We start from the raw sequence: 24300 nt of genomic DNA, 5'->3' as shown, positions 1-24300 counted from the left end.
CATACCTGCTGCCCTGCAGCCCTGGCACCGGAGACTTCTCACCCGTCTCCTGGGCTGGTTGGGGAGGGCCTGTGTGCTGAGTCCTCCTGGCTGTCTAAAGGCTGCTAGGCCGCTCCCCTTTTTGGTAGAACCATTCTGGAGGCTCAAGCCATCCAGAGAGGCCGCACTTGCCACCTGCCCTCTTCTGGCCCCAACTGCCCCCACTACTGGGGCCTTTGGCACCAGAGGGCGGTCTTTCTCCCCGGCTGAGCCCCACCCCACCCGCTCTGGCATCACTGTCCAGCAGCCATGGCCCACTGGCCTTGGCCTTCCCCAAGTCTCAGCCACCCCTGGACCACGTCTACCCGGAAGTGTGCTCTCAAACGCACTCCACCACCCTCTCTGCCTCGGCTGCTCCCTCCACACCACGCCGTGGGTCTTTGGACTTCAGGAGACCTCTGCAGCCTCCCCTACTCCCCCCAGCTTCCCCCATGCTCCCCTCTTCTACTCCACCTGGGGTGTAAGAGCTGTCTGTGGCTCATGACACATGGCCCCACGCCTTAGCAGCTTCAATAAAGCCACAACACCTCCTGTCTCCACCGTGTCTGTGGCCTCAGCTCTGTGTCTGTGGCCCAGGACCTCTCAGGAGGCTGCCCTGGAGGTGTCAGCCCAGACTACTGTCATCTGAGGGCCCTGGGGCTGGAGGATCTGCTTTCAAGATGTCCCCCTCTGTGGCTGCTGGTGGGAAGCAGTGGCCTCTGTGGGGAGCCAAAGCTTCTGTGGGACCCCTTGAGCATCCTTCCAACATGGCTGCAGCCTCCCTGGAACAAGGGCAGTGAGAAAGAGGAGCAAGGAGGACGACTCAAAGTCTTTTGTGACCTAGAATTGCAGTCACACACTGTTATTTCCACGTGCCCTAGAGGCCAGTTGCTAGGTCCAGCTCAGAATCAAAGTGAGGGGACTGAGACTCCACCTTTGAAGAGAAGAGCTGCAAAGAACTTGGGGGCATGTTTTAAAACCACCGCAGCTCACTTCCTTCTCCTCTCACGACAGCAATCTCTGCTTCCTGCCCACGGGACAGCAGCCAGAGTGGGCCTGAAGCCTTGGTCCTGCACCCAGCCCTCACCCGCTGTCTCTCCCCCTGCATGTGGGCAGCTGAGCCCCAGAGGGTGGAGAATGACCCCATAGACAGGCCATGTGTCCATGCCCATGTGTTCTCCCTGCCTGGCTGGGCTTTTTCTGTTTCTGCACATCTCTACCACCCAGGTGGTCTGTGCTGCTGTTTCTTGGTGGCACATCTAAGAAAAAGTGTCCCCCCTGCAGCCACACCCCCCCCCGCCTGTGGACACTTTGTCTCTGACTTCAGGGACACCATCTGCCCTTCCAGAGGACCCTGTGATAAGCTGTCCTCGGTCCCACCTCCCTCTGTCTTCCTTCTCTCCTTTAATTCAGGCTGGATTGTTCTGGATACCACTTCCCATCCTTCTCGCCCTCTCCACTCCTTCTCCCCCATTTCTTACCTTGGTACTGGCTCAAGTCCCTGCCCGCTCCCCCAGTCATGGGTGGACTCAGGATGCTCCAATCTTTCACTTAGTTTTAAAATGCAAATGAAATACTAATCTGCCTGTGGTCCAATAACCCCCACGAGGCACCCCACTAACCCACCCTGATGTGCCTCAACTGAACCTCTAGCCCAGTGCACTTCTGGCCCATCTGCCCATCAGTGCTGCTTCCACGCGGAATCCTGTGTACCTTCACCACAGGCCCAAGGCCAGATGATGCCACTCGGTCCACACCAGGCCCTGGCTGTGTGTCCTGTGCTGGCAGAGGGCGTCTTTCCACCCAGAGGTCACTCAAGCCAGAACAGGAAGCCTTCCGTCTTTCTAAGTAAGGACCTTATAGATAGAACCAAAGCAAGACTGAAATCCAGCTGGACAGACAGTTCCTGTGACTCCACATCTGGCTTCTGGGGCACATGGCATTGTGATGTTCTGTTCAATGAGCTTCTAGAGCTCTGCCTCTGTGCCTTGTTGATTGCAGCCCAAGTGGCCTTTCTGTGGGCCTGTCTCTGCTGGATTCCCGCAGCTCTCCTAGGACACTGTCCCCCATGATCGGCATTTCTTAATCTTGGGGGTCTCCACTGCAGCTTCGGCTTCTTCCTCACACTTCCACACTCTGACATCTCAGGGAGTGCCTCTGATCCTGCTGCACTTTGCCTGGGCTCCAAGGCCTTCTTTTGAAATCTTGTTGGAAGCCTCTCTGGCCCCCTGATTCCAGCAACCTGCATTCCTACAGAACCAGCACCACGTGGTTGACACCACGGTTGCCGCCATCTTGAACACAGCCAAGCCTCCCTGGCTGAAGCAGCCTCCGAGGGTCTGGGTGACTGAGAATGCTGAAGAAACTTCCCAGGCCTCCTTGTGCAAGAAGGATCCCCCACTGGTCTCAAGAGAATTTTCACTTTTACTCCTTTGAGCCTGAGATGGGTGCGATCTTCCGAGCTCCAGAGATGCCCCTCAGACCCTCTTTCTTATTGTCTCTGGGCAAAGTCTTTAGCATTTCCTTAGTGGCAGTAAAGTCTTTAACAACTACAATTTCTTTAGGCCCAGTTTTATTCCCGTCTTTTAAGCCCAAGTTTTTGAAATCTTTCTGCTCTGCTTTCTGCTCCTGAATATCACAATAAACTTGGCTAAAAGCTGCCAGCAATATCCATGCCACCCCCTGAATGCTATGCTGCCTAAGTATTTTTTTCCACCAGATGAAGAGTCCATCACTTTAAAAATCAGCCTCATAGAACGTCTCAGGACACAGACAACATGCAGACAACTTCTTAGCCAGAACATAACACCAATGGCCTCTATTCAAAATTCCAATAGAGACCTCCTTCTCTGAACCCTCTTGAGCTCTGTCTTCACTGTCCACAGTCCTACTGACATTCTGGTCTGAGCTTCTAACAGAATCAACCATGAAGCTCAATTTACAACAATCTAAAGCATGTCCAGCTTGAACTGCTAAACATCTCAAAATTCCTCCCATCAATTCCAAAATGCTCCAAAAAACATGAACCACACAGTCAGGTTCATCACAACTACAGCCCCAACTCCCAGTACTGATTTCTGTTTTAGTCAGTTTTTTCACCACTGTGACTAAAGGACCCAACTAGAACAATTATAAAGGTTTATTTAGGGGCTCACAGTTTCAGAGGTCTCAGTCCATAGAAGTTCAACACCATTCCTCAAGATGAGGCTGAACATTATGGCAGAAGAGTGTGGCAGAGAGAAGCAGCTCACGTGATCAGAGAGGAGAGAGAGAGAGAGAGAGAGAGAGAGAGAGAGAGATCTACTTGCCAAACACAAATACGTATCTAAACTCATGCCCCAATGCCCACCTTCCTCAGCCACACCCCACCCACCTTCACTTACCACCCAGTTAATCTCATCAGGTGAACGATCCACTGATTGGCTTAAGGCTCTCTTATCCCAGTCATTTCTTCTCTGAATTTTCTTGCATTATCTTACACCTGAGCTTTTGGGAGACGCCTCACATCCAAACCAGAACAACAGTTATCAGGACAAATTTCTAATAGGTTTCCCATAGGCCCAGCGGTTTCCCAAAGTTCTGCCCCATGGCTCCTCACCCTGGTTCCCTTTCCCTCCCCTGCGGATGAGATGGCTGATGACTAGGCAGGCCTAGAGTCTGCGCCAAGCACCTAGATTCAAACTAAAATAGGCTGTACCTAAACCTCTAACTGAATGTTTCTAAAAAAAATCTCCCAAGTGAAACTGCAGACAGACAGGGCATCTTCTTTTACCTGGTGATAGACGCAAGAATTCGCAGTGAGTACCAAGGCCCAGCTCTCCCTGTCTGGACACCTACTTTCCTGGTGGCCCTCCTTGATTTTTTTATTTTGCAAACAATGAAAACATCTTTATTAGATGTACACTCAACTTAGGAATTATTTATGGTTTCCTGTTGTAAGAGTAAAAGAAATTGAAGTTAAAGTGTAAAGGACCGGGCATTGTAAAGTTTCTAAGCTGCAAGGCCTGGGTTAAAAAGTGAAGGACCAGTTATTGTTAAATTCCTCCACTACACCCAAAACCTGAAATTCCTGTAAGGACAATGCCCAGAACTGCCCAGTAAATATTCCCCCTGACCCTCTGGTTTTTTAATAACCTAGGACCCTGTGTAGCCTGGCACGTAGGCATTCGAGGCCCAAACCAATCAGTTTGAATGTGTACCCCGCTTAGGAGTGACCAATCACCCCCGCCCGCCCTGTTCCGGCCAACGAATGTACTAATCAAGTCTGAGAATTATTGTTTGATTTTCCCGCGGTGTATGGTGATTTGTAAAAGGAGACTGTGATGTGTGTAAAGTCCCTGCTCTCCCCAAAAAGTGTACTTAAGCACTGCTCAACCCCTGCTTGGGGCTCTGGGCTGCTCTCTCTCTCCTTGAGTGGGCACGGAGCCCCAGCATGCTGGATCAATAAATCCCCTTCTGCCAATTGCATGAGTGGTCTCTTGGTGGTCTCTTCCTCCGACGCTTCGCCGGTCCCTTACACTGTGATCAGGTATAATATGTCAGACCCAAAATGAAAACTGGGCCTAAATCCTACTTGAAGCAGGTTTTTGTGGTTCATGCTTATGATTGGTGATTGCTGGGTTTACACAAGCAAATGGATATTATAATTTGGAGGATGAGCCAATAAACTACTGTTTAGGATTAAGTGCTTTCCACTAAGGCTCTCATTGATCCAAAGAGGGCCCAGGCACATGGGCTGCAAATGCCAAACCTGAGGCCTGGTTCTTAGGCCACCGGAAGTGGGGTCCTGCCTCTGCAGGCTGCCTGATTAAGTGGGAAACAGAAAATACTTGATACACAGCAAAAGCACGTGAAAGAGAATACGAAAAGGAAAATAGAGGCAGACCTGAAGCGATGCTTTACTCAGCACCAGAAGGGCACATCTTCAGGGAGAAAATGGCCGGCGGCCACCATGAGGATCTGGGCTCACAGGGCCTTAACTTAGCCAGGTCACAGAGGGAGTTAGTTACTTTGGGCAGGCAGGGCCAGGTCGTAGGAAGAGGAGTTTTGGTGGTGGGCTCCTTCAGGACGGGGCAGAGAGGTAGGGGAACAGTAAGGGAAGTTCCTCCCTGTGGCCTATTTTCTATATAGAAAGACTCACATGTAAAGATTCACTGCCAACATTTTGAAGCCAGCTTGGAGACACATTTTGAAGCCAGCTTGGAGACGTGAGAATTGGAGATTTGATCTACTAGGAGGGAACGGACCTTTTCACAGGCCGTTATGCTGTTTTGGGGGAGGATAGTAGCATTTCAGAGATGACCAGCATTATATTCGAGACCCACAGAGGCTCCTGTCTCCTCTCCCTGTGGCTCTGCAGCTCCCTGGCTTGTGGAAAGCTGTTGCTGCTTTACATTTAAACTGTCTCAAGGTATGAGCGGTCCTCTTGGCTTTTCCTAGTTTGGAGCAGGACATTCATGATAGACAACAAGTCTCTGCCAGGGCGACTATCAAAGTAGCATTTTTGTAAATACCCAAGCAAACCCCCCAGGGAGATCAATGGCGGGAGAACAGCGATTGGAATCCCAGGCAAGATAAACAACCCTTTGCAGAGCAGAGCCGGACCTCCAGAGCTCCTGGGGAATGTCCTTAGGAGGAGCAGTCACTGGCACAGTTGCTGAGGGGAGGATGGCTGTGGACCGGGAGCTGGGCCAGGCCCCAAGCTCAGGACCTGGCCCCAGCTGCCCACGTGAAGGGCTCTGTCCATACCTGGAGGTTTCCAGGGGAGGCTGGGGTAGCTTTTCAGATCAGGGTCCCTAGCCTTCCTTGAATGAAGGAAGGGACGTGGGTGTTGGTTGCAGGGCTGGGGGTGCCAGCTTCCCTGTGGAGAAGGGAGCCTGGTTCAGGGCCTGGGATTTAAATTCCCTGATGATTATTTTATTCTAATGTTTTCCAAAATTAGTTGGATCATTAAATATCTGCCTGCTGGCAATGTGGACTCAAGGTGGCCAGCTTGCCCCTCTGGGATGAGCCCAGGCGAAGGGCCTGCAGACCAGGCTTGGGGCAATGGGGTCATGAGTGCAGTGACCAGGGCCAGGTTGGCGGGACTTTGAAGATGCAGGAGGCAGTGGGTCCCTGGAGGTGATGGGACGCAGAGGAGGCGCAGCTCTGCCTCAATCCTGTGTGTAAGCCAGACAGTGTGTAAGCACATGTGCAAGCTGGTCTGGACCCTGCCCCGGGGCTTCTGGTGAGCAGCCACCCTACCCGCAGGACCCCTTGCTTGGGGCGCCTCAGCCTTATGGCATTTGGAAAGCCACCGATTGGAGCAGCAGATGCTGATGCTGGGAGATTCTTCTCTCCTGGACCCAAGCCCTCCTGTGCTTGCTGGGAAAGAGCTCGTTCAGGCTGGGCAAGAGCAAAAGGTATGACTTTCTGTTTACTTTGAATATTTCCAGACACCAGCACAGACCTTCTGGGTGCCCTGGGTGTAGAAGGAACAATGCAGGCCTTGGCTCAGGGTCACCTCCTTACAGTGACCTTCCCTGATCATTTTTCCTAAAATGAAAAAAAAAATCAAACCCAAAAGACCCAAACCAGTCAACAAAACAAAACTACCCACTTTTGGGCTGGGGATGTGGCTCACCTGGCATGCGTGCGGCTCGGGTTCGATCCTCAGCACCACATGCAAACAAAGATGTTGTGTCCGTCGAAAACTAAAAAATAAATATTAAAAAAAATTCTCTCTCTCTCTCTCTTTAAAAAAAAAAAAAAAAAAAAAACAAAAACTACCCACTTGGCCTACTTGACTCAGATCACAAAACTCCCATCTCCACCTGTTTTTTGTCCTTCTGCCCTCGAGACGCTCAGGGACACTGTCTGCGTGTTCACTGCTCCTTCTCTGGTAGTTAAACAATGGCTGAAAGGTAGTGGGCACCTTAAAAATTGTGAAATAAGTAAATGTGCTTTAAAATGTGCCAGGGGTTTGTTCTGATTGGGGAGGAAAAGCCCACAGGCACAGGGCACAGGTAAGGCCCACAGATACAGGGGACAGGAAAGGCCCACAGACACAGGGGACAGGTAAGGCCCACAGGCACAGGGGACAGGGAAGGCCCACAGGCACAGAGGACAGGAAAGGCCCACAGATACAGGGGACAGGTAAGGCCCACAGGCACAGGGGACAGGAAAGGCCCACAGGCACAGGGGACAGGTAAGGCACACAGACCCAGGGGACAGGTAAGGCCCACAGGCACAGACAGGGGACACAGGGATGGGGAAGGAGCAGAATTCATACTCAGGAATCCAGGGTCTGTCAGGAGGCACAAGATAGGGTGGGACATCAACAAAAGCTTTATTGTGGCTTCGCTGCAAGGGACTGATGAGGCAGCTCACCAGGCTCAGGGTTGGATGGCTTGAATAATTCTCGTTCTAATTGTCCTAGGCTGTGGTCCCCTGTGATCCTGGACCTGGTGATTAGGGTAGAGGAGTGTGGCCTCTGGGAGGTGCAGCAAGCAGACTGAGGGAGGTGGCTTGGTTAGTCTGCATAGGAAAGGGAGCTCCAAGGCTAGGCTTTTGCAATGGCAGGATCTGCTACTGTGGGAGGGACAGGTCCTGCCTTGCCTGTGGCCTCCAGGTTAGAGTGTTATCAAACCTAGAAAATACAAAGCAGCACGCAGACTTCGTATAGAGTGGCTCTGGTGTTCGCACAAATACATAAGTCATGATGCAGAAGCTTCGAGAAGTGGAAGAGTCAAACGCGTGTGAAATGAGCCAAGACAACTTGGTACTGCCCCATTTCTACAGATTCTGAAACCCACAAGAACCCTTTGATACCCACTTAGTGAGTATCCTTCTTGATACCCTCTCTGAACTCTACCATCCTTAGGGCGGCCAGTTCAAGACGGGTCACTGGGGTAATCTGGGCAGGAAGGGCCTGGGGTGGTTTGATTGGCACCTCCTTGTTTGCTGGGAGCTACTTCATGAACAGTTCTCTAGGATGGGTCCCAGCCTTGGGGACATTAGCATTTCACTTTCCCCAGGTGTTGTTCTGGTTTCCTGAACCCCATTCTCCATATCTACTGATATCAGACCCCTTCACCTGACTACAGGAAGTACCTACCTTTAAACCTGGCTTCACCACCTCCCATTTCCTAGCTGCTCTGGGACAAAGGGGTTGGCTGGACTACCCCCCAGCTGAGCTTCAGGGAGCGTCTTTTGAGAAAGGTCTATTGGGGGCAGGGGATTCCTGTTCCTACCAGCTGGCCTCAGGTGTGGTCTTTACATTGAACTGGACCTTAACTGGGGCCCGTTACCCTGATTGTTGACCACTGACTATTCTCATTCAGTGGCATGATGACCCTGGGGGAAGGGGGCTGCGGCTTAGTTGGGAAACCCAGGAGTACAGCCGGTACTTCTCAGGCCTTTAATACGAAGGAACAAATTGTAGCCTTCCAGGGGAGGGGTGCTCTTGAGAGTTGAGACTTTTTCCCTTGAAGCTTAAGGTCATATTTCAAGGGCACTAGGTTCCAAGGCACACAGCTCTGAAAATGCCAGGCAAAGCCGTGTGTGAATGAGGGGAGCTGGGGGGAATTCTCTGGGGGCTGTTTTTAGTGCAATCATAGGGATTTGGGGTGTTTTTTTTTTCTGGAAAACAGGAAACTTTGAAAATAGATGATCTTTAGGAATAGTAGCCTGGCCAGTGCTACAAGAGAGCAGCTTCAAGTTTTAATTTTAAGGGGCTGGGGATATGGCTCTCGCCTGGCATGCGTGCGGCCTGGGTTCGATCCTCAGCACCACATAACAACAAAGATGTTGTGTCCGCCGAGAACTAAAAAATAAATATTAAAATTCTCTCTCTCTTTAAAAAAATAAAGTTTTAGTTTTAAGGGACCTTGAAGCACACGACCCTGATCAGCTGTGAAAGGAGGACTTCATTCTTGAAGACCAGAGGCGGGGAAGTACCCTGCGCTCGGGAAACTGAGGGTGGCGGGCAGGGGAAGGTTCAGACCCAAGTTCATCTGCAAAACTGCACCTGCAGCCGCTGACTCTGCGGCCACCCGAAGACTCACATGGAGCAGGACGGTGACTGAAGTCACAGTGTGGACGGGGTGGAGGGAGAGGCCGGAAAGCCAGGGAAAGGTGGGGGTGGGGAGTCCTGACCTGCAGGCCACAGATGAAGGTGAGCCCACGAAGAATCCCGAGAAGGAGCAGCCGGAGTCGCGGAGGCTCTGGATATTTGTCCCTGTGGCAGCCCTCCAGGGGCACTGCCCAGCTCTGTCTTTAGTAACCTCCCCAAGAGGGCAGAGGTCCACGCCACCTTCTCCCAGGGGAGCCCTGGCCCTTGACTGAGCAGGGTGGTGGCAAAGGGCCCACCATTTCTGGGGGCCACTGGGCCCTGAAAGCACATGCAAAAGAACAAACAGGAAGAGGAGACGGAGGCAGACCTCAGGGACCAGCGACGCTCTACATCAGAGGGGCACATCTTCGAGGCTAAAATGGCAGCAGGCTGCAACAAGGGTCTGGGTTATAGGGTTTAGCAGGCCAGGTCACGGGAGGTTGGGCGGTGGGCATGTTTAGGAGGGCAGGAGGCAGGGAGGGGAAGTTCCGAGGCCCCACGCTGGGCTGCTGGAGTCCCGTGCTCCTCCTCCCTGTCCCCCTCCCTGGCTCTCCTCTTTCACCCAGGCCAGGCCTGTATCATGGCGGAGGCCCTCGCGAGCTGCTCCTGAGACATCTCCAACACCTCTGACTCCATCTTGGATCTGCTTCTGAAGGGTCTGAGTAGGCCCCAGGAGCTACCTGGGGAGGCTGGAGGGAGTGGGGCAGGGCCAGGCAGGGGGCAGGGCCAGGCAGGGGCAGGGCCAGGTGGGGGCAGGGCCGGCAGCTGAGGCTAGGCCTGATCTTGCTGCCCCTGCACAGTGGCAGCTGCGCCCTGGATTAGCCTGGCCTGCACCAGGGAGCTGGGTCTTCACACCCCTGTCCCTGGGAGTCAGGGCAAAAGCACTTGCAGTCCCTGGGGGTCAGGCACCACCCGTTTCCTCCTGCCCTGGTGGCCCTGGAGGCTCTTCACCAGGGATGGCTGCCTTTCAGGATGGACATGCCTCCCTCTGGCCCCTCCTGCCTCTCTTCCTCTCACCTGTCTCCTTGCAGATCTTCTTTAACACGTCCCTCTAGAAGAATCTTTGTCTCTGAGACTAGAAGGAGCTGATGTTGGCCACTGATTGTCTAGAGCAAAAGCATGGTGTGCCTGTGTCTGTGCGTGTGTGGGTGTGTGTGTGTGCATGCATGTGGCACGGGCCACATGGTGTGTGTGTACATGAGTGGAGTGTCCTGTATGTGGTACCCTGTGTGGGGTGTGTGGTGTGGCCTGGTGTGTCTGAGCCAGGTGCTGCTTCCAGTGGGCACCTTGAGGTCTGTCCTGCCGTAGCCATTCTAACAGCTGTTTGAAGTCTCTGTTAAACTAAGGACAGTGGCTTGTCTTCAGACTAGACATCTCCATCTCCCTACAGGCACCGGCTTCCTGCGCTGCCCCCAGTTCCTGGCCAGCTGAGATGTGTCAAGTGACCAATTTTAAAACTAAATTCTGATTGAACATAACTGGTGGAAACAGCAATGCCAACAAAGAGAAAGCCCAACAAGGATTTAAACTTGTATCCACAGGAGGATCAAGTCACCTTGACAAAATTTTAATTGGGAAAATTTGACTTGAGGAATTTTATGCAGGAAAATAACAGGTGGCATTAGACCATGGTGGGCTCTTGGTGTTGGGGCTGCTCAGTATCCATTCACGCTGCTCCTAGAATTCACCTCAGCTCCACCTCTGCACCCCTTCAGGCCATGGAACTCAGAGGGGGCTCCTCTTGCCAGCCATGGAGTTAGCACACAGGTCTGCCTGCTTCCTTCCTGTAGGACTCGATGTTGGAAGCAAGTGAGCTGGAGCTTCCGCAGCCATTTTGGCACTTATGCAAGTAGAGAACAAAGCAGATGTTTTTTTTTAAAAAAAAAGAACATGACACATGGATTGTACAAATTTATGGGCTACAATGTGACATGTTGATACATGTATAAACTGTGTAACAATCAAATCAGGGTAATTAGTATGTCCATCATTGGAAACATTTATCATTTGTGACAAGATGGATAAACCTATAGGACATTATATGATGTGAAAGAAGCCAGGCACAGAAATGCAAATACCATGTGATCTCAAAGCTATGACGCTGACCTCATAGACACTGAGAATAGAACTGGGGTCACAGGGGTGGGGACAGCAAGAAGTTGGTCAGTAGTGACGAAGCTAGCAGGAGGAATAAGTGCTGGTGGTCCTGTCACAGACAATGTGTCCCTGGAGAAGGGTCCAGGGGAGTTCCTGGAGAGAAGGGGAAGCTTGACTCAGGACCAGTGGGTCCTTGGCTTATGTGATGGAAAAGAATCTCAACACATGTTCGTCAGAGGAATGGACAGAGGTTTACTTAGGAAAGTGGATACACAGTCAAGGAAGAATGTGGGCCATGTCAAGGGAGATGCCTATGGGGTCAACCAAGGATACGTGTTTAAGGGAGAATGCAATGCAGACCTTCTCCAGAGGGTGAGACGGTGACCTCCTGGTCTGGGGTGTTATATTTAAAGAGTGGCAGTAGTTAGGAGCTGAAAAAGAGGTGGAGCCAGGGTGGAGTTACAAAATTCCACGCAGGTTGTTTACAACATTTGAAAATTGCCCTCATATTACTTTTTGGCAGGCAAGGGCACGGGCCAAGGGCCTGGATCAAAGACGTGGGTCAAGGGTGTGGGTTAAGGCCATGGACTGGGTTACTCGAGCTTGTTTTGCATTTCCAAGGTTCTTGGGGGCACTCCTCCATTCCAACAGCTGATGGGTGCTTCTCTTTGGAAACCCAGTCTCTCTCTTTCTGTTTCCCCAAATTCCCATCTCAATCTACTAGACAGGAGGGCAACTCCAGTTAACAGTGCTCTACTATATATTTCCAAAAACCAGAAGAGAGGATTTCAAAGTTTTCACCACAAAGAAACGAAGCCAGTTTTTGATGGAGAGCAGAACTGAGTCAGTTGGAGACACTGGGTTTGGGTGATTGATGTCCATTGAGCTGCTGCATCAAGCCGCGCCTGAGACCAGCCAGGGGAGGGGAGTGAGTGTGTGTTCATGTGCATGTGTGATCCTCGCTAATTCTTGGGCAGGAAATGGGGGCCAGGGACCCTGTGGTGTCACTTCTAGGCACTGGAAGGGGGACTGCCCTTGGTCCCTGATTTTCCAGCCACTCATTAAAGGTGGGTGCGCCCTCCCCTCCCAGGACAAGGGGCATTAGTGGAGCCCACACAAGGCCTCATCCACATGCAGGCTGGTGCTTGGCAGGGGAAGGGGAGGGCAGGTGTGTGTGTGTGTGTGTGTGTGTGTGTGTCTACTGAGCTTGTGTCTTTGGGGGAGGGAGGAGAGGGAATGAGAGGGCCTTGGGGTGTCTCAGGATGCTGCCAACCCAGAACGCTGAGGGAGGATGTCCAGGGTTGAGGAGTCAAAGGTGGAGACTGAGCTGCTCACCCACCCCAAGGAACTCAGACCACTAATCCTCTACAGGCAGGCTGTGACACATGCCAGATCAAACTGAACCTGACATCCACCTGCTGGATCTGTTAACAGACACTACTAGCTGCCATCAGGCCCTAGGGCATGGCTAGGGCTGTGGGTCTTGCCATCCAGTTAGGACTCCTGACTTCCTGCAGAAGCACACTGCAATGGCGGAGAAACAGACTTGAAGTGGAACTGAGTCGTTCTGGATTGCCTCTGCTCCCAGGCTGCCTCAGTTTCTACCTCCACAGAACAGAGATAATAATACCTGCCCCAAAGGGCTGTTGGACAGATTAAAAGGGAAAATCCACTGGAAGTGTTAAATGACACCTAGTAAGTGCTCAATAAATGTGCGCCACGTCTCTAGTCTTTGTTTCCCAGACGACTCCCTTGGCCTTTGGAACAGAGAAAACGCCAGGTTTGCACCAGCCAGGTCCCTGAGTGTCTTTCCAAGCGCCTGGGGAAGCCCAGTGGAGAGGAAGGAGGGTAAGGACTAGGACCCAGGGGAAGTCTATAGGTGGGGGCAGGAACAGGGCCCTTGGCTTGGAGTTGGGGAAGTATTTTGGAGAAATTCTCTGCAGGCCTGGATCTAGGCTGGGGAACCTGCCGGCTCTGCTGGGAGGAGAAGAAAGACCGGGCTGGCAGCTTCACGGCCAGTCTTAAGGGTGGGGGGCCTCCAGGCAGCCGCAGGGCGTTTCTTTAGGGTGGCCGCTTTCCCGCAGCGGCCCAGGACGCAGGTGACCCTGTGCGGGCACGCGCTGCTGTCCCCTCTCCTCTCCCCAGCACCTCGGTCTGCAGACGGGGCTGCCATCCCGCCGACCTGGCTGGCGCCTCCCCCCAGCTCCGCGTGCCCTTCAGGTTGTGGTGCTCGAATCAGGTGGAGGCTGGCTTCCAGCGGGCAGTCGGCCAGACCCCGGGCCGCCGCCGCGCACCCGGCGTCCAGGGCGGGGAGGGCAGAGGCGGGCCACCCTGGCCTCCCAGGGCCGGCCGGCTCGACTCTGCCCCGCGGGCCTGAGTGCTGTCTGCGCAGGGTGGCCCCACCGCCAGGGTCCACATCCGCTCCCGCCCGTCGCCAGCCCTAACTCTAAGGCCCCCGCCCGTGTGACGACGCCGTATCACCATCCCTGGCTTTGGGCACACTGATCCCCCCGTTGGCGCCAGTCGCTGCGCAGCGCAGACTCCGCCTGGCTCCCCGCCACCTGCGGAGCGCAGAGCCGTCCAGCTCCCACGGAGGACCACAGGGGCTCTTTCCCGCCGACCTCGGAGGACCAGCCGCGAGGCTCACGGCGGCAGGGCCAGGCCTGCTTCCTGCTCGCAGGGACCTGGGCCTCGCCAGCTCCTGGGGTTCGCTCTCGGGTTTTCCCTGGGTACCGCCAGGGCAGCACCTAGTCCGCGCTCTCTTTTCCTCCAAAACAATAAACCTGCTTTGGAGGAACAGATTCTTTCCCCTGCTTGGGGGTGCTGCGTCCCCGGTTCGGGTTTGGGGCCCCAGCTAACAGGCCTAGCTTCTTTCTCGGGGGCATTTTAAAGGCCAAGCTAGACTGGAGGAAGAGCTGTCTGGCCTTCGGGCTTGGTCACCTCCCACTGCACCCTCCCGTGTCTTTCAGGGCCGGTTCTGGAGGGACATGGCTCCTCTGCTAGGGTTCCACGGGGCTGGCAGCAGTGGCCTAGTCCTGGCCTGTTGGCAGTTGCTGCCCCAGGGGTGACCTTCGATGATCCGGAGTGTTCTGCTCACCCATGCATTCTGCAGGAGGCATTTCCTCTACTAGAAGGGTGGAGTGACTACCACAGTGTCATTGGGGAAGTCGGGAGGTCCCAGCAGGGACAGGTTTGATGTAGTGCTGGGACAGTGGGAGAGACCTCACTGAGAAGACAACGCTGCTGGGTTGCTGGGAAGGGCACTGAAGCCACCAGGGTTGGTGAGCATGAGGAGGAGGCACCACAACTCTGGGGGGAGTTCAGGCTTTGCAGGCAGCTGGAGGCACCCAGGGCCCTGGCAGTGGGAGCCCAAGGACATGAGGATGCTGGTAGGTGGGCAGAGGGTCCACTCTGGTCCCATAGGACCAGATGTTCTCTAACAACGTTATGAAAGAAGAAAAAGCATATTAATCAGCCATTGTGAGACTTCTTTTGATGTTTCTAGTTTTCAGTCCAGGTGTATGTCTGTTCCACACAACCAAAAAAATAAAGAAAATCCAGAGTAAAAAGATGTAGCAGGGGTGGTATTCATATTTTCTCTTTACAAGAAGACTCATTAGAGCTTCCTTAGAGACATGTAAGAAATGCAGAGGTGCACACTTCGTATAGAAGTTACTAGGGAAACTGAAACAATATAAAGTGAGTTTCTTTCATTTCTTTATGACACTGAGGGAACATTTAGCTAACCCAGAAGACATCTGCAGAAAAAGGCAATCTTGATTTTTAACTAGAAGAGGGAATCCTGAAATCCAAGACTATTAGTTTGGTGTTATTATCTGTTAGTACCAGAAAAGCTTCGTATCCACACCAGGATTCTGCTTGATTATAATGGGCTGCACATCCTACACATGCCTAATCCCATCATCACTTGAAAAAAATATCATAAACCAAAATAGTGTTTAATACACCCAGGGAGTTTCACAGCTTAGGCTAGCCTTTCTTAAACATGCTTGGAAAACTCATGTTAACCTACAGGTGGGCATATTGACAGAGTGTCCTAACTGCAGTATTGCTCAATCAACACAACTTGAAGCTTGGTTTCTACTGAATGTGGATTGCTTTTTGCACCATCATAAAAAATAAAAAAAAAAAATCCTAAATTGAACCATTTTAAGATGGGAATGGTCTGTGATTAAGTCTGGTCTTAAATTTGGAAATGTAGAGAATAAAAATGGCCATCATAATAGGTTAGCCTGCAGCAAAGCAAATAAAGTTCATATTGACAAGTATAATCAGAAAAATAATACTATAAATTTTATTTTCCAAAATTTTTAAAACAAGGGAAGCTTTAAAAAATGTCATATGGAATTGCAATGTAAAAACCAAAACTGCAATTTATGCTGTAATTCCAAATACATAAATGAAATTGATAGAAAGTCAATCTCACATATTTAAAATCTGGTATGGAACATTGAGTGAGTTGCTTTTGGCTATATCTTTATCTTTCCCCCCATTTTTAAGTTGCAAAATATATATAACACAATTTACCATCTTATCCATTTTTAAGCATACTGTACCATTAATGGTATTAAATACAATCAGATTATTGTGCAACCATCACCACTATCTATTTCCAGGACTTGAAAACTGAAACTCCACACCCATCTGCTCCCTCCCTCCATTTCCCGGTAACCCCTGGTCTGCGTTCTCTCTGCTAACTCATGTAAGTGGGATCATATGATATTTGTTCTTCTGTGTCTTATTTCATTTTGCCTAAGGTCCTCAAGGTTCATCTGTGTCATAGCATGCGTCAGAATTTCCTTCCTTTTGAAAGCTGGATCATGTAACACACACATGCTTTATTTTGCACATCTGTTCACCCATCTATGGACACTTGGGTTGCTCCCCTGTTTTGGTTGCTGTGAATCATGCTGTCTTGAACATGTGTACACAGCTGTGTGTGGACATCTCTATAGGAACGATGACTCTGGGCTTTCAAACAAAGTAGAGAGTAGGCTCCATCATGAACTTGGCCCCGTGTCGCTGGATTTCCACAGGGTTGGAGGTGGCATGGGTGGGGTCGTGTGGAAGGAGGTAGGGTCGGGGAGCTGCTGAAGTGCCTCTCTGGAGATGGTGATTCTCAGGTGAACAGAAGGCCAGCAGGTGAGCCTTGCTCAGGAACAAACCTCAGGCTGAGCACCGGCATGTCAGAGTGACTGTGAAAGCTGAAAGCCACAAAGGCGCCAGTGCCCAGCTCTAGACCCCTGCAGCAGTCTTCTGAGGGGGGACCTAGCGTCTGTGCACTGTCGAGCCTCTGCAGGTGCTTCTGACTTGACAGCCGAGGGCTGGGGACAGCACAGCCTGGGACCATGGAAGGAAAAGTCAATGTGCCTCTTTCCTCCTCTGGGAAGGTAAATGTCAAGAGGGGCTGTTTTGATTTGTAAAACTCTGTGAATCCATGAGAGGCAAGACAGCCTTCGTGTTGCCCTTGAACAAGGGAGAAGTGAGATGTTCTTCCCACCAGCCATGAACAGGCCCTGTGCACCGGGCAGTCACCCAGTGGGAAGTGGCTTGTGAACCGTCCTGTCAGAATTCCCAAGAGCACCAGATGGAAGGAGCTTTGCAGAAGAAGGTGGGAGGTGGACAAGGTCACTTCTGTGGTGATCACAGAGGTAGGCGAGGAGCCGGGACAGAGACCTGCACCTGCCCCCAGGGTTCTTTGAGGACCTGTGCACCTCGTAGGACCTACGGGTTCAGTGACACTGCTGGAGAGTCCCACACATCCATTCTTAACTGGATTTGTGACATCCTAACTGATGGAGCTCGTTTGCTTGTATATTAAAAATGACCTTGAAGGCAGGCTGTGATCTCCATTCTTTGGGATTTTATAGACCAGTAAATGTCCAATAAAACTTTTGGGATTGACATATGGTTACCAGCTTTTATATGAAGTAAGGACAATAAAAATTCTAAAAACTATGCTCTCCTATCACCATTTCATAAGGAGGGTTGTTTTAACATCAGAAGGAAGGATACCTTGAGTCCGGAAACTCCACCCCTGAATTTGGAAGAACAACTCTGTATTGCTTGTGGCTTCCTCCTTCTCTGTAGACACAAGGAAAGTGTATCGCCAACTTGTCTCTGAGGACTGAGGCTCCTCTGCCTTGAATATTTTAGGACAGCTGTACCAATTGCAGATGTTATCAATTTCCTTGAAGAAGTGGTCTCAGGGATTTTAAGGGAACACTGAGGAATTCAAAGGCTGAAGTGTCTGTACCCTGCCTCAGTTTCCACTGTTCAGAGCTGTGTGGTAAATGCTGGCTGCCAGAAACCATCATTGCTTTCAAAAGAAGTAAAAAAGACAGACTGTGGCAAACAGAATCATGGAAACTTGGAGTTGGAAGGTTCCTTAGCCATGATCTCATCCATCCCTGCGGTTTTCACACTAGCCTCCTGCTCCTCAGAGCCCAGCAGTGCTGCTGGCACTGCAGACCTGACTTGAATTGTTGTAATCACAGAGCCTCTGATAAAGTTCATTTGCTTAAAAAAAAAAAAAAAAAAGCTGAATACCAACAATTTAATCCATCTCTAATTTAGTGGAAAGACGAAGATTGAAAGCAGCACATTTTCCTGAGGCCACCCATTCAGCTGGTGACACACACAGTGGGTAGGGCTGGAGGACTCCTGCGGTCAAGCCTTTGGTCTTAAGCGTCCCCACAAAGGTCCCCGAGGCAAAGGCTTGCTCCCCAAGGTGCTGTTGAGAAGTCGTGGGGTCTTTCGGAGGTGAGACTCAGTGGGAGGTCTTTAGGTCACTGGGAATGCACCCTTGAAGGGGACTGTGGGCCCCAATCCCCTCCTCTTTTTTCCCCTTTCTGGTCGCCTGCTCCGCCATGTTGAGGGCCATATTTTGCTCCAGGGCACACCTGGCCATTCAGTGCCTTGAGAAAAGATTCTGCTTTTCTTTTTCTTTTTTTTTCCCCACTTCTGAGCAACAGCTCCCCCATCCCTGGTACTCCCAAGGCCCTTTTCCTAACAGTGATGTCTGAGTACAACCTGGTTCACTCTGCTTTCTGGATGGACACTGCCTCCTAATGCAGCTGGCAAGTATAACGGAGTCCCTGCCTCCCCCAGGCCCCTGCCTGCCCCGGGCCCGGGCCTGATGCTGGCACACGTGATTCTTTATAGACAGGACCTCTTTGCTTTTACCAGTAGTTGTGCCTGACCTCTGGGGCTCAAGCTCCCAGCTCAGAACACAGTGGCGGAAGGAATGTTCCTAAACAAGTAAATTCAACAAGGAGCCCTTTTCAGGTTGGGTATAAGCCATTTAAATTCAATTCCACAAAATGGCCCAGCTTCAAATAAAATCACATATTTATTCATTTCTTCCTTCTTAAATAAATAAAAGCACTATGCAAAACTTTATTTATATTAATTAAATCCTAATAGTTTTATAAAAAGTTGAGTGTTGGTATCTAGCAATCCTATTACTCTAGCATCCTATCTCATATAACCATCCAACATTTACCTTTGATTTCAAGCATTTATAAAATTAGCATTTTAACACAATACCATCCATTCAGTACTAATTTCATCTGAAACAATCATTAAATAATTATTAAATAGAGAACATGATACCAAGGGAAAAGGAAAGCACTTAACGATTTTCCAGACGCTTATAAGAAAGAAACACATCAGGGTATCCCTCCTGATGTGGGGGCCTGATTTGACCTATGACTAAAAGGCACTTGGGAGAGTGAATTGGTTTTTCAAACTGAAAGGATATTTGTATTGATTGATATTCTTGAAAGATTCAAACCCTGAATCTTTCATGTTAGGAAATGAATGTACACCAGGGAAAGGGACTTATCTAAAGTTACAGAAGGTCTTCTGATAACAAATCTAGAATCTTTTTCATTTCATAATGTTTATACTATAATATAATCATATTTTTTGAAAGATCAAGCCAGATATGAGCTGGGAACAGTGGTGCATGCTTGTAATCCCTGCAACTTGGAAGGCTAAGGCAGGAGGACTGAAAATTTGAGGCCAAACTCAGCAATTCAGCAAGATCCTGTCTCAAAACAAACAAACAAACAAACAAACAAACAACAAACAGAACTGGGGACATGGCTTGGTGGTGGAGAGGCCCTGTGTTCAGTCCCCAGTGCCCAAATCAAAACTAAAGCCAAAAGATCAAGTCACATATCAAGGAAAGCAAATCACGACATCTGAAACTAACAGACCCTAAAATAAGAATTTAATAAAAATATAAGCCGACCACTGTGTTGGGACAGTATCATCAGTGTGGACACAGTGCTGATGACACTGACAGCGGCAGCTCACTGGTGTACTGATTCATTCACACACTTGTGTGTCACTCTCTCTGTGTGTTGGCTGTGTTCTCCTCTGTATCACTGGAGTTCAATGTTTTCCACAGAAACTTCTCATTGGGTTTCCAGAGGGAAGTTTCCCGCCCTTCCTTCCTTTTGCAGTGTACGGCAAGGGGTGCTTTTGCACACAGGGTCTCTATAACTGCTACGTCGGTGAGTTTACTGAGACTGTCCTCATTCTGCTCATTCAAGATGTCCCAGAAGTCTTTTGGTCTCTGTTTTGCTTTTTCCATGGGCCTTGAAAGAACCTTCTTTGGCAGTCGTGTGGGACCGTTCCCGTGACTTTTAAAGAGGTGATCGAGAATAGAGGTGTCACCAAGCAAGCCTTCCACAGAAGCATTTCCGAACTCTGGATTTTCTACCCTTTTGTCTTCTGACTTGCAAAGGGGTCTGTTTCTTGAGATGCCCGTCCCTGTGAGGTCCTTTGGGACTTGCTTGGTATTTTCTAGCTGCCTCTCCTGTGCCTCTGACTTGCCCTTGGGAGAGCGGGAGGCCGCCGGGTCTCTGGAGGCTCGCCCATCGTCCCCACTGTCAATCTCGTGAGCAGAGCTAATAGGTGATTTTGCAGTTTCTGCATCACTGGAAAGTGCCTCTTCCTGACACGCACCGTCACTCTGAAACTTAACTGATTTTCCTTTAGATGCTTTTGGACTGCAAATTTGAGAAATTTGGTTGGTACAATCTCTAAAGGACAAACTTTTAGAATGTGATGGTTTTCTTTTTATAAAAGAGTTTCTTTCTTTACATTTATTTCTGGTACTCTCTCCTTCCTTGTGGGCAGATTTGATGAATTCTGAAGCAGAATCCACAAAAAATTCTTTCACCTCCGGATGCTGAGAAGCATAAAAGTCTCTTAGCATTCTCTGTCGTTCTTCTGAAGTGGCGTTAGTTATATGTATAGCGAATTCCTTTACAGAAGACAGGTTAAAGAAAGAAGCCATTTCTTCAAATTGTTTTCTAAAGATTGAATGAAGAAAATCAGTGGTTATTTTCATTATATTTTATTTTTAGAAAAATCATCATCAATGATAGGAAATGTAGAGGCAAAGTTATGTAATTTTGTTCCGTTAGTTTATGTCTGCTTAATTCCACACAAGAATGCATTTTATCGTGGCCTCTTTCCTTATGCTACTAGGAAAATTATGTTAGCCCACGAAATCACCAGCTTTCTTAAGTTATTCTGATTTATGCTATCAGGTATTTTCTGGGAATTATGGGATTCCAGCTGGCTACTCCTCCAGTGAGCCAATTTATGACTGACATGAGAATCATAATGTATATTTGAAAATCTATATTGTATTAAAATCCATGAAATAATATTGTCAAGGGTTTCAGTGAACAGAAAGAAAATTCTGAAGAATTAAGAAAGAAATATTTTTCTTTCTCTCTCCTTTACCCTTTTTCTACAAATACAGCATAGAAATTTTATAAGATTTTTTTGATGAGCCTAAAAGGAAAGTTGTAAACTGTTAAGTCTTGATTCTTTTTTTCTCAATTGGTCCACTTTTAGTATAGACAGCCTGAGAGGTGAGATATTATTTGAAGTTGTTGCAGTTTTAGTACAGGATATTGATAATAAACACTGTTACAAGAATGGATGAGGAGGCGGGCCTTCCGGAACCCTGGTGAGATGGAGGCAGAGGAATGACACGGCCACCTGGGCCACAGACTACTCCTCTCCATTGGTGAGCATGCTATGAACTCAGTTGTTCCCCCCAAATTATGCTGGAGCCCCAACACTCCATCTGGCAGTAGTTAGGGTCAGGGCCTCTAGGGGATCAGTGGTCATGAGGTTGTAAGGGTGGGGCTCCAATCTGGCAGCATTAGTGTCCTCATGAGAAGAGAGGCCACAGAGCTGGCCCAGGGCCTTTTTACAGGTTCCAGCTTTCACTGCCCTTGAAGTAATGGGATGTTATTGTTCTGTTTGTTCATAGTTCCCGATCCACCCCTCCCTCCTGCCACATGAGAACACAGTGAGAAGGAGGCCATCTGCAAAGTAGAAAGAAGACCCCCATCAAAGACTGAATTGGCTAATGCCCTGATCTTGGACTTCCTGAGTCTGGAACTCTGAGGATTAATCTCTGTTGTTACGTTATCCATTATGGTAGCTCAAGAAGAAGACAGAGGGTACTGATTGCTGATATTGAATTTCTGTTTGTAAATACTTCTTTAAAAAAAGCCAAAGATAAAGTGTTGTAGCACATCATTAAAATCCCAAAGTTTTAGGATTTTTACTTGTATTTTATACAGTAGCTCTTTTAAAAACCCATTTATTCATTCCACAAATATTTATAGAGCCCTATTATGTGCTAAGTACTACACACCAGTGAAAAAAACTCCTTAAGGAGTTTATAGTCTTAACTGGGGAGGACAAATGGAGGAAAGTCAAACTACAAGAGGGCAGAGATACCAAGTACAGAGCCCAATTGGCACCCACAGCAGGGGCACCCACGCCAGGGATTACTGGTGGGCAAGCTGGGGGTGGGGTTCCCTGCTGTCATCTCAGGTCAGGTGAAGATGAGTGAGGAAGCTTGCCGGGAAGAGGGGACACACACAGGTTCACTTCCAAGGGGACAAGGTGCATGGAGGGACAGGAGAAACTGCAAAGGGACAGCTGACAATCATAAAGGGTCAACAGCCAAGGTGAGAAGACTGAATTTATGTGATGCAAACAGAGAGTTCTTAGGATAAAATAATGATTTCTTTTTAGTGTACATAAGTAAGTAGGAGCTTTAATGTCATGTTATTATTATTTTTTTACCAGCCATTCTGGGCTACATAAAGTGTGTGTTTCCTTGGGCTTTAGTGGCACTCCATAGCGCGTGCTTGCTTCTTCCTTTTGTGACTTCAGATGAGCACTGTGGCTTCTAGTACTCACTAGAGTGTCTTATTAAATGTTCCAAATCCAGACACACACACACCTGACCACCAGCGACTCTCATCTCAGACACAATACTAACTTACCCACATGTGCGTGCTCCCACACTTTTTTCTTAGAAATTGCCAATGTTCTTTTTGGAAAGCGAGCATGTTCTTAAAAGGTTCCAGTTTTTAGTTCAAATGAGGTAATATGATATTATTTTGTTTATTAATCATCTCCAAATCCATTTCTGTGACCTTTCTAACAAATATTTGTGCTTGCAAAGAGTTAGCGATTGGCAGGGTTGCGAGCTGATGTCTTTTATTTACCCAAGACTTGGTAGTGTCTTGGCAGCTGCCAAAGAAACTTCACCTCTGCTGGGCTGAAACCATGACCTCACCCGTGACCCTGTGGTCTGTCACCTCTGGGAGGACAGCTGTTTCAAACCCTGTTTAGCCTGAGTAGTCTGCAAGAAAAGTATGCCACATGGTTTCCCCTAACAGGAAAAGTAATGATTATCATTCATTTTATTTTTGCCTTTTAACTTGATTTCCTAATTCTGGGTCTTCAAAAGAACTTTCTCCAAGAATTTAAGGTAGTACAACCAGGGGCAAAAGCTAGTCACTTTGCAAGCAAAAATCACTAAGCCTGAGTAAACTACCATAAACCACTTGGGGAAAGAGGAAAAAGGGAAACCAAAGATAGGTATCATTCAGCAAGGGCACAAAGAGTAGTTCTATATCATGGAGAAAACTCCACAACCTCTCCCCTTTCCCTGAGGAGGCAGGGAGCAGCACAACTGGAGTCACCTTGTCTCTGCCTAGGCTTTCTGAAGGAATGGCAAGCTGAACCTCACTCAGATGATCACGTGGTTGCAGAGGCTCAGAGCCTTAATGACTGACCAGGATGACTGGTGGGGACCAGGGGAATCAGACCCTGGCACTCTAATATTAGACAATCCTCACCCCTATACTTAGCAAGAGGCATCAGGTACAGTTGCACATGCCTGTAATCCTAGTGGCTCGGGAGGCTGAGGCAGGAGGATCACAAGTTTAAGGTCAGCCTCAGCAACTTAGCAAGGCCATGCCCCAAAATAAAAAAATAAAAAGAGCTGGGGATGTAGCTCAGTGGGAAAGTGCCCCTGGAGTCAATCTTCTATCTATCTATCTGAAAGAAGAAAAAAGGAGGCAAAACTAATTGTTACACTTTTATAAAAAATACACACTGCCCAAGGGAATAAAGGCACCTGTATTCCTTAAAGACTAATGAGATGTCCATGGGCAGCCTCAGAAACATAATTGCCCAGAGTGAAAGACCCTGCAAAAGTCCTGGGAACCAATGTTTGTGCAGGCAGGGACATGCTTGCCCCTCTGCACAACAGCAGGCAGCTCTCGAGAGCCACCACCCCAGCTTCCCAAGGAGCTGAGGGACCAGTCTTTCCAGGGCAGCTGAAGACCAGTTCCCTGGGAGGTGCACCCCCCAACCCTCGCCAGGGAAGCATTTTGAACCCACAGAGCCAGCATCATTTTCCCACTGTCCCAGGGCCACCAGGGCCAGCCCCTTAAGCCTCCTTTGGCCTTTGCTTCCTGCTGAACACTCCAGATCCTGGATTGACGCAGCTTCCTGCTCCACCCTCTGTTATCAGTATCCATAACATCAGTGTCCACGTGGCCTTGCCACCGAAAACCCGGCCCACCCATTTTGCTACTGACCTCCAAAGACTCATCTCAGTTCATGTCAGCTTGCTTCCAGGGTCCTATCTGCCACTGTCATCACCACCAGCTGCATAACCTCCAGGGCCGGGATCGCAATCGTCTTATGCTCCCGCTCAGCTGCTCCCCGGC

General features: G+C 49.5%; 1 protein-coding gene across 1 annotated transcript in view; it reads right to left on the bottom strand.

The window, feature by feature from the left end:
• Positions 1–15553: 15553 nt before the first annotated feature.
• The window catches only part of Ercc6l2 (ERCC excision repair 6 like 2), a 113898-nt gene continuing 105151 nt past the window's right edge, over positions 15554–24300 (bottom strand). The window contains exon 19 of the mRNA XM_026401976.2: positions 15554–20553. Within this exon, the coding sequence (XP_026257761.2) occupies positions 19581–20553 (973 nt within the window). The 3' untranslated portion in view covers positions 15554–19580. The remainder of the gene's footprint in view (positions 20554–24300) is intronic.

Source organism: Urocitellus parryii, chromosome 13 (genome assembly GCF_045843805.1).
Source record: "Urocitellus parryii isolate mUroPar1 chromosome 13, mUroPar1.hap1, whole genome shotgun sequence".
Taxonomy (NCBI): Eukaryota; Metazoa; Chordata; class Mammalia; order Rodentia; family Sciuridae; genus Urocitellus; species Urocitellus parryii.
The sequence above is the reverse complement of the archived record's forward strand: the minus strand, read 5'-3'. Positions and strand labels throughout refer to the sequence as shown.